This window comes from Colletotrichum siamense (genome assembly GCF_013390195.1).
Source record: "Colletotrichum siamense strain Cg363 chromosome Unknown KSG_Cg363_contig01, whole genome shotgun sequence".
Taxonomy (NCBI): Eukaryota; Fungi; Ascomycota; class Sordariomycetes; order Glomerellales; family Glomerellaceae; genus Colletotrichum; species Colletotrichum siamense.
In genome coordinates, this window is record NW_023501014.1 from 3771944 (window position 1) to 3786252 (window position 14309).

Sequence of the window (14309 nt, forward strand, 5' to 3'; positions counted from 1 at the left end):
TCAATGTCGAAAGTGTATGATCCCTTGATTGGTATGGCACTCGACCTGTGAATGGTCTCACGGCTCTATCTAGAGGAAGACGTGAGTTGTTACTGGCAGGTTGAAAGCTGTGAGAGTGATTGGGTATTGTGTTTGAAAACTCCTGTCGGAACAGCCAATTTTGAACGCGAAAGGAAGGAGAGCGCGTACAAACGGAGTGACGAGGGCAGGAGGGAATGAGAACAGGGCGGCGACTGAGAGAGAAGGTATGATGATTGTCATAAAAGGAAGATGTTGGTGTTGATGGACGAAGTAACATCAATGCAAGGTCTTAAGTAAGAAGAGGCCTTGCAAACTCCCGTTCAAAAGTCTTCAATAAGATCGCAGGGCAAGAACCGGAGTAAGAGAGACGTCGGGGTCCTTCCATCTATGCATTGTTCTAATTTCTCACTCATCTGCAAGATGCCGGAGCCCCATTCCTTCCCTCTGCTTGTTTCTCCTAGGCAAGGCAGGTTCAGCCTCCGTCCGTCTAAGCTTCACTCCTGGACTCGGAAGGCAGCAACTCGCACTCTTACATCCTCCTCCGGCTTGAAAAAAATACCCAGACCCTCCTCTTGCTCAGCCAACTCCTCTCCTCCTCAACACGCAGTATCTTGCTACCCAATCACCACTACCCCGAGCAGGATATTGTACATTTTCTTCGTTCGATTCATACCTTGCATACTATCACAAGCAAGTTCTTATACACACGCCGAAGACACAATCTCCGTCAAACAGCATGCCACCCAAGAGAGATAGCCTCCCACGGGCTGCCAAAAAGTCCACCGACGGTGGGGATGACGCGGGGAAGAGTGCTACAGAGCCGGTGCATCTCGGCGAGGCAGGCACTAACGTCGCAATGACCAGAGGAAAGAAGACCAGAGGAAGGCCCAGAGGAAGCAAAACCAGAGGAAACCAGACCAGAGAAAACAAGCGGTTCAGGCATGATTCGAAGACCCCGTTGGACGAGATCCACGTTTCAAGCGGAGGTTCGCCAGGTGCGTCCAACAAGAAGCAGGCCGTCGATTCTCCTCCCCAGATCGCCACTCCTCCCCGCTCCTCGGAACCCCCTGCTGTTCCTCTCGAATCGGAATTCTTGGTTAGAGGAGGCCGCGACAAGCGCATATCCTCGGACGAGCGAGCCAGAAGACGTCAAATCCAGGACGACATCGACTGGCTCGGCAAGTGGCTCCTTAAGTATGCTTACCACCAAATCAAGAAAGAGCAGGGGCTTTATCCCGAAGGGCCGGTCGAGATCGCGGATGATTTAGTTGCGTCTAGTTTTTGGTGGCGCGAAGCCATTGGTACCATCTCCAAGGAGGACGTTATGGAGCAGTTTCGTGTGCTCGAAAGGCAATTACACGAAGCTCCCGATAAGGTGTTTGTGCAAGCCATGTTTGGTTGGACCAGCTACCAGATGTGGAAGGATGGTCGCAACATTCAGGTCATAAAGGGTCAGGCTAGGATCTGGAGCCACGTGCAAGGCGTGGATATAGAGGATGAGTATTGGCAGATGCTTCGACAGGGCTTCCGTGAGTAGTAAACACCTTTGCACCCAAGTCTCGGCTCCCGGGTCCTCAATAAGCCCGTGTTTCTTCTTGTTTGCGAGCTCGGGCTTTCGATTGTAGAGCAGAGAAGACGGGACAGAGAGCACGATGTCTTCTTACAGATATTGATTTCCAAAGCAAACACTGTACTCAGACGACCCTCTTGCTCTCTCTGCCCCCCAGTGAAGCTCTCCTCATCTAGGTTGATGGTGCTTCATAGAAGATGTACCTGTTCACAGGTCCCCTCTGTCCCATCGGTCGAAGCTCTAACGAAAGAGCCCAGCTGGGGTAAGTGACGGAGCCAGCCATGGCGCGCGCTGCCCTCGGTCTCTACACAAACTGCGTGGGAGATGATTAGCTGGAAAGCGCCCACTTTGGATCGATCTGTCAAACCAATGACGGCAGGGCAGACACGACGCGAGTCTGGCCTTAGACATCACAACACAACGTCAAGTAGCCATACTAAACCTTCCTCCCCAATCATGATAGTCACAACACAAATCACTCCAGTCCAGGTTCATGTTTCAACTTGACAAGCCATCGATTGAACAGCCCTACAAGCAGTTGATAGAAATAATACAATAATGCCACCCCCCCTTTTTCATCTTCATCAAGAGTAGCAGGTAGTTTCAACAACCAAACCGGGTCGAACAACAACCCCCTTCAACTTCCTTCCACCCCCTCTTCCCTTTCCCTTCCAAATGTCAACCTCCACCCTCCCCTCTTTCATCTTTCCACCAAGTCAAGTGGGGGAATAAAGTGACAGAAACCATCAAAAAAAAGCCCCTAGAAGTGATGAACAACTTCCTCTCCTCCAACACCCCTTCTCCTAAACACCCTTGAGGTGTATTGTGTGACAAAAAATTGATAATTACATTGCCAAGTACCAGACAAAAGACAAACTTCAACAAGCGACGTTGCTGTGAATCCTTTTTGTGGCTTGGACGTGTGTTGATGAGTTCTCTGCGATATTGGTATCACGGAAATGACTGACTGCGAAGGGAACGACCTGTCCCGGGTCTCGCTCTAAAACAGGAATGTACAGAAGAGAGATGCTAGAAGCGAAGAAGAAAAAGCAAGAGATGGAAGAGAAAAACATGTGGAGGAAAATCGGGAAAAGAGGATGTGAAAAGAGAATTGTGGGAAGCCATGTTCACGAGCGGATGAAGAGAATTACGCCGCCCGAGGAAACATGCCATGCCTGCGGTCGTGCGAGAGTGTGTGAGAGTGAGAGCGAGAGTGAGGTGGTGTGATGCGAGTGTGTAGTAGTAATGGAAATAATGTGCGCGGCGGATAGTTTAGGTGGGCGATAATGGGATAGTAAGGGCACGCCGAGTATGTGTGTGCGTCTCTATGAGACTTATGTGTGGTAATATTGGGATTGTAACGAGTGGTGGACTTTTGAGTGCTCTAAGCCGTCTATGCTGAATGGAGGCCCCCGCCGAAAACGATGCTCCGGAAAAGACCTGGGTATAAAAGTGAAGGACGGATCATGATTGGGATGTCGTGAAGGCGCCATGGCCGAGAACGGAGCTCGGAGAGGTTGCGCAGAGGCGATTAGTGTCTCGTCACCGCCATGACTTCAAGTGAATCGCCGGCTATACCTAGCGTTGATTTTGCTTGGCCTTATTGATCTCGCCGAGGTTCAGCCAGCTCATGTCTGACGATGTTGAAGCCATGGCAAGCGGGGGCTGCTGGCTTACACCACTCGGATGGCCCTGGCCCGGTGGCCTTGATGGGATGCTTGGTGCCAGTGACGTCGGGTAGAGGCTCTCAGCGTAGACACTGCTCGGGGCACGATCCGCACCCCATGGCTTCTTGTAGCTGCCAATGGGGTCCCAGGTATCACGGACGCTCTCAGGAATGCCACTTGAGTAGCCAGATGAGGCGTCCGAGGTAGGTCGTCGGGGTGATTCGATCTTGGCGGAAACTCCGTCTCTGAAGGGGATCTGGTTTGAGTAGTCCGAGACAGTAGGGCTGCCTGAGACCACGCGGTTGAGCTCCGGCCGGCCATCGTGCCGAATGGGCGGTACGGTGGACAGATCCTGGGTGATGAGGTGAAGGGGTGGGACGGTGGCAGAGTCCTGAGTAATCCGGTTCTTGTTCGAGTAGTGAGAGGTTTCCGAGTCGACAGTGGTCCGCTTCGAGTTGCCGAATCCGAGGATGTTGAGAGCGCTGCCGCCAGACCAGTATCGGTTCCAGCCTGAGCTTCTGCGGGTCTCACCAGGACGTCCCATCTGGTTTCCACGAGTTGTGGGGCGGGGTTCAACGGTGTCAGCGGCAAAAGAGACGCCCTTCTCGTCACGGGAAGGCGGTGCCAGGTTGGGAACCTCGTTGACCTGCGGCATGGGCTTGCTGATAGTGCTCTTGAAGAAGCTGTTCGTAGAGCCACGCTTGAAGTCATTGCTAGGGCCGCGAGGGGCGACGTTGGCGTTGGACTTGGGACCATTGGCCTTGCCCATCAAGATAGCCATCGAGGAGAAGGATCCAGCCGAATCGGACTGCTGGTGTCCTCGGAAACCGGGAGCGGGGCCAAAGTCGTTGTTGCCGTAACCGAGTCCAGCCTTCTCGTCGGGGAAGCCTCGTTGGCCTTGCTCGGGGTTGGGCTGGTTCTTCGCACGACGACGGCGGATACAGAAGAGAATCAAGCCAAGGAGGATCATGATACCGGTGATAGTTCCAAGCACAATACCAAGGATGGCGTTGGCGCTGACAGAGGCGCCAACAGCGGGGGCGGCAGTCTCCGAAGAGGCAGAGGACGAAGCAGAGGCGGAGGCAGAAGCAGGGCCAGTAATGGCGGAGGAGACACTAGAGATCGCGCTCGACGAAGACTTTGAAGAGCTGCTGCTACTGCTTGAGGTGGAAGTAGCAGTCGACGAAGCACTTGTGCTGCTAGACGTCTCGCTGGTAATGAGGACGGACTGCTCGCTCAACTTCTGATTGGCGTCTGTCCAGCTGTTTTCGCGCGCATTGAACATGCACAAAACATCGTTCGTGTTGCCTCCGGCAAATACAACAAGGCCGGTGGAGTCAGATGCAAGGGCGTAGTTGGCGCGGGTTCCCGTGGGCGCGAGGGTGCTGTTGTAGGCAGGCCAGTCTGCCAGAGTCAAATCGCGCTTCGCCATCTCAGCCGCCGTTCGTGTCGTCTTCTTCGACACCGCGGCGGAGTTGGCAACAGGTGCTCCCGCAGCATCGATAAGGACCATACGCTGGACCTCGTTCGGTGAGGTCGACAGGTCGAAGGTGTACAAGCTCTTGCTTCCATCATCTCCCTTCATAAGCATCGCCCTGATCGCCGTAGTATCCTTCAAGATTGGTGAAGCGAGAGTCGCGCCAGAGTCCGTCCACAGAGTGTCCGGGTTGAAAAGCATAACTTTTGAGTTGGTGGTGCTACCGCCAACCACGACCGCCTGAGTGTCGGACCAGGTGAGCACAATCGGGTTCACGACGGGTGGTGCTGTGGATTCGTAGGCTCGGGTATGGTAAGGTGCGGAGGCACCAACGACAAAGGTCTGCGTCGAGGGCCCAGAGTAACCATCTTGACTGCCGCCGTAGATGATAATCTGATCAGTGCCGGGGAGATAAGTTGCGCCGTGAAGCAGACGCTCCTGCGTTACCGCGTCCTGTGGTTGGATCGACTCCCACTTTCCTGTCGCGAACGTGTACTTCTGCAGTCCCCGGTAGTCCGTCGATGTTCCCTTACCTCCAACAATGTACAAGCCAGCCTGACTGGCGTCCGTGGGATTTGAGCCGACACACACACCTCCTGTGACCTTTTCGCCCTGAGTCAAAGTCTTCCATTTCGCTCCCTCGGTGAGCGAAAGTGATTGGAAAGCGTCTGCGGAGTACGTGTACAGAACGTTGTCGTGGATAACTGAGCAGATGTTGTTCAGGGCGACGGGGGGCTCGGGGAGAGTCATCGTGTCCGTGTGTCGGGGGGTGAGGTTGTGTTAGATGAGATGTGGTCGTGAATGTAGGTGAGAAGATGACGTGGATCCTTCACTCTACAACAACATGGCGCGAATATCTCAAAACTAGGTTCGTGTAAAAATAAGATGGGATCCTCGTATCGAAAGCGGCTTCGTTACGAGATGTCGTCTTGTCGATAGTGAGATGCTGAGGTCCGGGTGAGGGCTGCACACAAGCGAGGGCCGTCGAGGCTTCGAACCGGAGTTCAATCGTTCGCGATTTCGAAGTGAAGTTGATCGGTCGGTCCCAAGCTCGCAGGACGTGATGCCGATGATGAGAATCGAGAAGCGGTCCCAAGGGAGGAAGAAACAGTGTCCTGAAATTTGTTGTGGACGGGAAGCGTTGCCCTTGTCTCGGAGTTTGATCTGCAGAACAAAGTTTCTGGTGCTTCTTTCGCGGGCCAGTGCTAGGGCGGCAGACAGGAAGCAGCAGGAAGAGAGGTCCAGACGGCTGGGTTGGAAGGGAAACAAAAAAGGCTTCTGGCTCTCCTGAGTCCTGAAGGGCTTTGTGTCGCAGGATTTTGGGGGTGGCCAAGCGTAGACGTGTTCGTCGTTGGTCGGATTCGTATGTTGGAGGTGGTGTCGTGGGTAGGTCGTATCGCCCCTGGGCTATTACTGTCGCTCGTGTCGGTCGGTTTGGTCGGTGGGAGAAGATAGGGGAGGCAGTGACGGGACGTATGTAGGCATGCGTCGAGTATGTTGCCGCGTCACGGAATCGAAGAAAGGCTTACAATGAACGACTCTTGTTTTTTCCTCTGCGAGATTCAACGTTCCAGACGATGAGTAGCAATTCCACCTCGAAAGAGCGAAAAATGCACACACGGCACTGGAGGAGAAGAGGGAGAGAGAGAAAAGCAGAGACTCTGAGTAAGTGAGAGAGAAGGAGAGGCGAAAGGAAGAGTGGGCTGTGGTACCTCGTTTGAGAGCGACCCACGCCTCTGGCCGCTGCGGTCTCTCGCTCTCTTGGGAGTAGTCGACCAGGTACAGCCCAAAGTTGCAGGCGAGGAAACACGAGACAGGGATTCTGGGAATCGTGACTGGGGGTCGCCAGGAGCATCCTGGTTGCTCTGCCGGGGTGGCTTGGACTGATGATTGACGAATCAGACGGTCCAAGAGCCATCAAATTGGGCCAGAGCAGGGGGCCCCCAGACGAGCGCCAAAGTAGACGACGGGCCAAGAATACTTGGATGGGTAGTGAGACAATGCGGTGCCGCCAGGTACAGGCCCTAGAAGCAGCTACCCTTGAGGCTGCACCCTAGTCCAGCACGAGATTGAAAAAGGGGGTGCCGGGGGGTTCTGGCCTATCAGCGATTCCAATCTCGCGTGTTGCTGGATTGGGGCACATCCAAAAGAGAGGTCGAAGGGGGCTTTGACGCCAGTTGACGACTCTGTCTTGTCAGTGTCCAGGAAGCCCAGCAGCCAGTGGCAGTCAGGCTAGCCGTTGAACGGCCAGCAGTCAAGCCAGTCAGTCACGGCGATGACAACGGGCGGACCTCCTGTGATCTAGCCTGAAGCCGTAAAGCGCAACATCATAACGTGGCCCCTGGTGCAGTCGATGCTACCTTCAGTCTGCCCCAATGGTGATGTGTCGTAGCCGCAAGTGTAAAAGCAACCAGAGAGACGCGCGCCGGTTGAAGTCAAGCAAAGGTAAGCCAGACGCCGTTGCGTACTCGTTTTCTTCTTCGTCGGCCTCGTGCCGGCCAATGCTCCAGGCTCAGGCTCGAGGCTTCTCGTGGCTCGTGTCCGGGTCGTCTGTTGTCTGACGGCACATGGACAGACTTTTGCTCTGCAGTCAAAGGATGGGGAGAGCCGGCCAAAGTGACGGACAGATCACACCAGACGACGGCTGACTGACAGCACTGATGGCATCCATAGTGCAAGATCCGCCGTCCGTCCGTTGCCTCGTGGATTGGCTTGGCCAAAGCAGAGATGGGATTAATTACACGCGTTTGCTTGGCTTTGGCTGCTGAGCTGAAGTGACCGGCTCTCGTTCGCGTTACTCGCGTCGCTATGCTCGAGGGAAGCCGTCACGGGCTGCCGTGGGACCACGAGGTAATGAAAGCAATTAAGCCAAAGCCACGATCTCCTTCCCAGGCTCCCAGCAAACAGTCGATTGACGAGAGTGCCAGATCCGAAGGGGCCATTGGGCCAAGACCAGCTCACGAGCGAATCCACGGACGGACGCCCGCTTCCCGTCCTCGACCTTCAATAAAACAATATCGGGATGCCTGCAGCGGGAACCGGCCAAGAAGGGGGGGAGGGGGGCCTTACACCGGGCAGCTCAAGCGAAGGCGTGAGCGACAGGCTTCAGGCTTCCAGCAGCGAGAGACTGGCGTCATACTGCACCACGGCTCATCAAACTTGGGCGCTGAACTATCCGTTACCCGTACCGCAGGGCTTTCCGGTGGACGCCGCAATGGGCCGTGGCCGGGACACCTGGGGGGTCCTTCTGTAGGAGGGGGGAGGGGAAAGGAAGAATCCGAAAGAAAAGAAGATGAGCGCGACACCGGCACGGGAGAGCAGCGGCAGCAGCAGGTCGCAATTTTGCAAATTGGGGAGGGCAATCAAAGATGATGCTTGTCGCCCCGGTGTTGGACAAGATGATGGGCGACAGACTGCGTCGCTCAATGTTCAGATTGGGGGATAGCGCGAGCTGCGGCCACGCGGTACGGAGTCGGTTTGCGTGCTTTCTCGGCCCCGGTTGTTGCTGACTAGGCCGCATTTGTGCTGACGGCTGAAATTGGAACAAGCAGCAGAAAAATGCAGTGAAGCCGGGGTGGTGTCCGCTGTTCGATCGTCGTCGTCGTCCATGGTTTGGTCGAGGGACTCCTGAGGATGGAGGAAGGGAGGCGAGCAGCCAGCCAGCGTGTCGCGAATCAAAAGATGCCAAGAGAAAGAAGGAGGGACGCGCAGCAAACAACTGAACGCTGGGCGTTTCTCCCCTGCCCTTGGCGCTGGAACGGGGGGTACGTACTCCGTTCGCAGCACGCAGCACGCAGCACGCAGAATGCAACTTTGGGAACCTCGAATGGCATTCTGGCTGAAACGCGCTAGACGAGTGAACCCCTGCAGCAACCGTCGTCCATCGCCGCCGGCCCCTGAGCCACTCACGCCAGAATCTGGCTGCTCTTCCTCCACTGCTTCCTGCACGCTGCACGCTGCACGCTGCACACAGCTTCCTGTGCTGCACGCCGCACTTCACCTGAAGCCCGCCTTGCAGCCGCCATCACTCAATTCGACGAAAAAGGTCGTAAACCTGCAGCAATTCGGCATGGCGCCCCTGCTCGAGATCCCCTCTTCTTCGGCCCCCAGTATCCGTGGCCGATCAGCTTCCCTTTTTTAAGAAACCCTTCGCCCCATGGATGAATCGCGCCGCTGAGCTGAACTGCAGTGCTGCAGTGCAGGTTGCAGTTCATCCTGCTTCCCTCAGCTTGTTCTAAAGGAATACGCACATGGAAAAATATGAGAGAGTGACCAGGCGCACGAAAAGAACGGCCACATCTTGAAATGTCCAAAATCCTTCTCGGTCGGCGCCGGTGACAAGGGGCCATGTAAGCCTTTCACCGGCCACGGCCATGATTGGGAAGCCTCGACCGTGTCGGGCTCCAATGCTACTCTCAATTGAGTCTGAGTGTCGACCAAAGAGTAACTCCGATCCGGGACTATCTGTTTTTCGAATCTCGAAAATCTAATCCATCTGCCAATACTACACTCAATGGGCCAAGGCTTTTTCTTCGTCTTCTCTAGCATCCAAGCCAGATAGAACACACAAACCTCTTCGCGATCCGGGAAGGGGGAGCCACAACCCGATTTGAAAAAATATGACATCGAGTCCGGCTCCGAAGGAACAGACAGCAACCTGACACTGACACCAGCAGAAATGCCTAAGCGTTCCCGCGCCCCTCCCCATCCATATCAATCTCTGAATGTGACCGATGCCATCCCTCTGATGGTCTCGATCTCTGGCCCCTCTCTGCTTGTCATACCCGTCCCGCGCTCTTCTCCATTCCACTGTACGCGATACAACGAACGTCTGCCCGCTGTGGAACGGAGATGGGGAGAAGGGGGGCCGGCCGCCGCTCCCTCTCAACTCTCAACACTGGTCTCCGCGATCCAGGAGCAATTTTGCATCCTTCAGGCCTCAAAGCAGGGCCTCGCCGCAACGGTCAAACAATCGTCCCGGCGCATCCCCTCACCTCGCTCCATCGTCTTGGGGGCGCCTGGCCCGTTAGCCGTTTGCCGTTGACGACGATGCCGCGTCGCGGAACATGGCTGAGCAAGGAAACCCGCCGCCCCCAATCACCCTGCCCAAAAAAAGAACCACAGCAGGCACTCTCCATAAATGTCATTCAATTCATCAACTTCCAACGGTACCGAAGGAGAGAAGGGGTGAGCCTTTCCGGTGGCCAACATCGCCCCCTCCTCCCCTTCCCGAAATACAAAACATGCCTGTTGCCAGCTGCAATCAGCCTGCCCTTCCTGCCGAGCCGTCCGTTCCCTCACCTGTCTGTCAGTGTCAAGAAATAAAAGCCTTCAGGGCAATGCCTGACACAGGAAGACCGGCCGTTGGGACGGCAGGCCTGCCCTTTCTCCCGGCAACTCTGAACCGGTCTGATCGTACGGTGCTTCTTGTATATCCGATGAACTTGCTCCCCGCTCCCCTCCTTCAAACCTCCCTTGTGCTCCCCCCACAGGCAATCCAATCCTGTTGCCGACAAACCCATAGAGCATAAATCATCTCAACTACAAACATCTTGCCCGCCCGTTTCCCACACCACCCTCATGGAAAGAAGAAAACACACAAAGGCTTAATATCCCCAGAGAAACCGCTGGAACCGCCATCAGCCATATCAAGCCAGGTGCACATTAGTTTTCGGCTGATGTGGCCCGGTAGAGAGCTTTACTCAAGACAAGAGCCAAGACCGCATCAAAAAAGAGACCAGCGCGCGCGCGATTCAATAAGCTAGCACCAACCAACCACCACCACCACTCTCAAAAAGTAAAGCACATGGAAAGAAAACCCGAGACATGTGGATTCGCACTTCTTCCGCCTGCACAGGGCCATCCAAACGCATTCAACCTGACAGAGTCGATCATCTGCATCTCACAGCACACCGCCGGCTCCCCTGCAGTTCAACAATCACCTGCGCAAAAAGACCCAGGCTGAGGTAATCCCACTTTCTAAATCGAGTAGTATAATAAACTCTCACTGGAGGGAGGGGGGTCCCCAACTCGCCGCCGCCGTCGCCGCCAGCGCTAGAAATTAAAATAAAGAACGAATAGGTTGGTGTGGGAAGGGATCTCCCGGCACCATGCATGAAATCTCCAAATCGCCAGAAAGACGCAACCAAACCGCCCAATCCCGGGTCGTCAACGCTGCTGACTACGCACCACACCACCACACCACCACTCCCATGGAAACAAGACAAGCCAGTCACAACGGTCGCAGACAAGATCACCGCTGCTGCGCACCCGCCGGCACTAAATTAGTGGCTTCTGCCAAACGGTAGGTACCTGATCGAATAAACCACAACCGCATGTGACGCATCTTCGCGCCGCAACCCAACCCCAGAATCTACAAGACAATAAGCGCCCAGCAACAACATCTAATCTTCCTCGTTCTATCAAAAGAAAAGGCCGCCATCACTCTCGGCCCAATATCACATACGCCATCGTCACACACATATTCTCTCGGATCCGATTAGCCCATCCGAAAAGCCCCCTCCCCCAAAAATGCCAGAGGACGGGACGTTACGCACCCACAACCGCAGTTCCTCATTAAACACCCAGCGTCATCCGCACCCATCCAACTCGCAACACCGCGCGTGCCTCTGGAATTCAATCTCCATGATAATGACCTAAGCCGTGGCCCATTGGCCCGCGGGAATGGCTGCTGCTCTTCAGCCTTACAATGAACGTGTCTCTGCTGATCTTCAGCCAGCCTGCCGTCCATCCGAGGAACGTCACCGTTCAGCGATCAAAATATGTGCTTTAGCGCCTGAACGTCTGCGCACACGACGCTCTTTTTCCATTCTTGCTCTCACTGCCCTTTGGTTTCAATTTGAGTCATGTTTAATCACATTCACGATGGTAGTAGGCTGAGAAATTCCTCACCGAGCCCGTGAACTGGCGGGACGCTTTACGACTTTGAATTGAACACTTCCTCCCATACCCGCCATCGCTATGCTAACACCGACTCTCCAGTACCAAAAACACGCCGCTGCCGCTATGACGCTGTCCTTCTTCTCGTCCCGCTCTTAAGAATATATACCATTGCGCTTCGGAACCATCCCAAAATCTTGCCAAGCCGATCTGGTGGTGAATTTTTTTTTTTTTTTTGTCGTCGCTGTTCCACCTCACGCTTTGAGTAAATATTTGGTTTCCTCCTATCTTCCGATCTCCCGAGTCCTGCGCATTTCGCAAGGACCCATACCCAATACTGTTTACATCCTCGCTGTGTGGAGTAAAAATCCTGTCCCTTCTTCCTTCCTTCAATAGATAATCAACTGGGGTGGGCCAAAGGGCCAACGTTGCATTTGAGCCCCATCGTCGTCTTTCCTAATACATCCATGTCCTCCGTCGCCTTTAGGACTGAAGAATGGACTGAGACGAGCACAGCGTTCTCTAAACACTGGCGAAGGCTTCCGCAGGTAGTTGGGCCTAGACGAAGTTAGATAGGGTTTTCGAATATTCCAGATTCGGGCACGCTTACCTTCTTTTCGTTGAAGACTGCCAAAGCCCTTGTAAAGTCCCATGCAACGTCGGACAGACACATCTCCGAATACTGGGGAGTCATGTTCGTCTGTTTCGATAGTTCCGCAATCATGGCTTGGCGTTGTTGCGGTTCCGGGGCAGGAGGTGCCTGGTTCTCGGCGACGAAGACGTTGGGAAGGGGATTGAATGCTCTCAGGCTGAACATGTCACTAACGACGCGGATGGGGTTCGCGCCGGGTCGTCCAGGTCCGAGAACAAATGTGCGAGAAAAGCTCCTGAGTCCCGTCTTTCCGTCCTTGTCGCACTCCTCAAACTGGCCATGAACACAGATGATCATACCGTCGACACCGCCGCCAGGCTGTCCGGTTGGGTCTGCGAGACCAGGTAGCATGTGACAATCCATGATGAACTTGCTGATGTCGGCCTTGATGTCTGGGTGTTTTGACGCAGGGAGTTCGTTCCATACGTTCCAAATAGCTTCCCTGCCAGTGAAGAGTCTGGCAGCTCGGGCAGCCGGTCCGGTAATCTTCTGCAGGTTGCGTGACTGCTTGATGTAGGATGCCCACGGTAGCGGTGGCGGCAGATTCGGCTCGCGAAGTGAGTGGGTGTCGACGGCGTATGAAAACTGGCTGTTGTCGTCGTAGTACTTCGCGAGAAGACCTGTTCTGTCGGTATCAAAGCCGACAAAGAATTCCAGGAGGAAAGCCTCGCCGATGCCGTTAGTGTCACGGAAATCGGGCCCGCGTTGAGGGATTGGCTGAGGTCGTCCCGCTTCCTTGATTTGTTTGATTTGTTCCGGCGTCAATTGCTCGCCGTTGATGTTATGCAGCTTTGGAAAGAACTGCAGCAGTTCCGCCATGACCTTGGTATCTGCAAGCGGAAGCGGATTCCCAGTCAAGTATAGGGTCTCCAACTTGCGAAGCTTTCCCCTCCACCTTGACAAGCCATCGATGGTTGCAATCTGGTTTCCACTGAGGTCCAGGTTCATGAGGTCGGGGAATGTGTCTGCCAGGTCCTCGACTTGAATGACGGTGTCGATGCCGTTGTTGGCAAGACTAATGCTGTGGATGGCATCGATCTTGGCTTGCGACGTCTTGAAAAGATCATCGCAAATTCTCATCATGACCTTGAATAGCTTCTCGGCCCTGTCCTTTGACTCCAACATGCCCATCTGAATGAGTCCCTCGTCCTTGTTAAGGGCGTCGAGTCTCAAGAGCTTGTTGTCGATGTCGTAGCGGAGGGACATGATGTTGGTGACCTTCTGTTTGGTCTCTTGAGCCGCAACCGAAGCCTTATTTGCCTCCGCGAGGGAACCTTCGCTATCGGTGATCTCCAAAGGCGTTCCGGCAAAGGTGAACGTGTTCACTTTGAGAATTTCCTCCGCATCCTCTTTGCTTGCTGCAACATTGACAATGTCCCCTCTTATGTTTGACTATAGAAAGTTAGCTGACTTATGGCTTTTTGATTAGTTTGGACCATTCGGCATAACTATGTAATTCCCTCGAGCCCTCACATCATCACAACGACATACCTTCTTGATGACTACCGTCTTTCGACGACCAGCTAGGGTCGTAGATTTCCGTTCCAAGAATGTGAGTAGGTCCCGCAGGCCGCCATCCTCGTTTTTCGCGGCCTTGCTTTCTTTCAAACCCTTAACACTCAACCAAACGAGACCTGTGCTCTGAGGTCTCCTCTTGGATACCAAATCCGCTCCATCTCCAGTGTCCAGATGGCGGGCGATGGCTTGATGCACTTTCGAGCCCGGCTTGGTGGGAGGACCGCCAGATCTTGTGGGTCTTTGCGGTCGCGAGTTATTGGAATCACCCGCAGATGATCTGTTGTTTGCTCGGCGTGGGCCGCTTCCTCCAGCACTGCTCCCCATGTCGAGATCGCCGTCCTTGTCGGTTGCTGTCCTGCCGCCTCTTCGCTTTTGGATGCCGCCGCCGCCGCGCGACTTTGCACCCGTCGTAGAGCTGCGAGTTTCGCGCGCAGGCTGAGAAGCCATGGCCCTCGGTGCTCTAGGGGGCGCCATTTTGTTTCGGTAGGATGGAAGTAGGGATGC

General features: G+C 54.6%; 3 protein-coding genes across 3 annotated transcripts; 1 reads left to right on the plus strand and 2 right to left on the minus strand.

The window, feature by feature from the left end:
- Positions 1-757: 757 nt before the first annotated feature.
- On the plus strand, positions 758-1558 carry CGCS363_v000972 (uncharacterized protein; the record flags this gene model as incomplete). Its single annotated transcript, XM_036632821.1, has 1 exon — positions 758-1558. One exon carries the CDS (start codon positions 758-760, stop codon positions 1556-1558), a length of 801 nt encoding a protein of 266 aa, XP_036501382.1.
- Positions 1559-3169: 1611 nt separating this feature from the next.
- Positions 3170-5485, minus strand: CGCS363_v000973 (uncharacterized protein; the record flags this gene model as incomplete). Its single annotated transcript, XM_036632822.1, has 1 exon — positions 3170-5485. The coding sequence occupies one exon, from the start codon at positions 5483-5485 to the stop codon at positions 3170-3172; it is 2316 nt and encodes a 771-aa protein (XP_036501383.1).
- Positions 5486-12157: 6672 nt separating this feature from the next.
- On the minus strand, positions 12158-14279 carry mex67 (mRNA export factor mex67; the record flags this gene model as incomplete). Its single annotated transcript, XM_036632823.1, has 3 exons — positions 12158-12193; positions 12246-13679; positions 13779-14279. The coding sequence occupies 3 exons, from the start codon at positions 14277-14279 to the stop codon at positions 12158-12160; spliced, it is 1971 nt and encodes a 656-aa protein (XP_036501388.1).
- Positions 14280-14309: the final 30 nt, after the last annotated feature.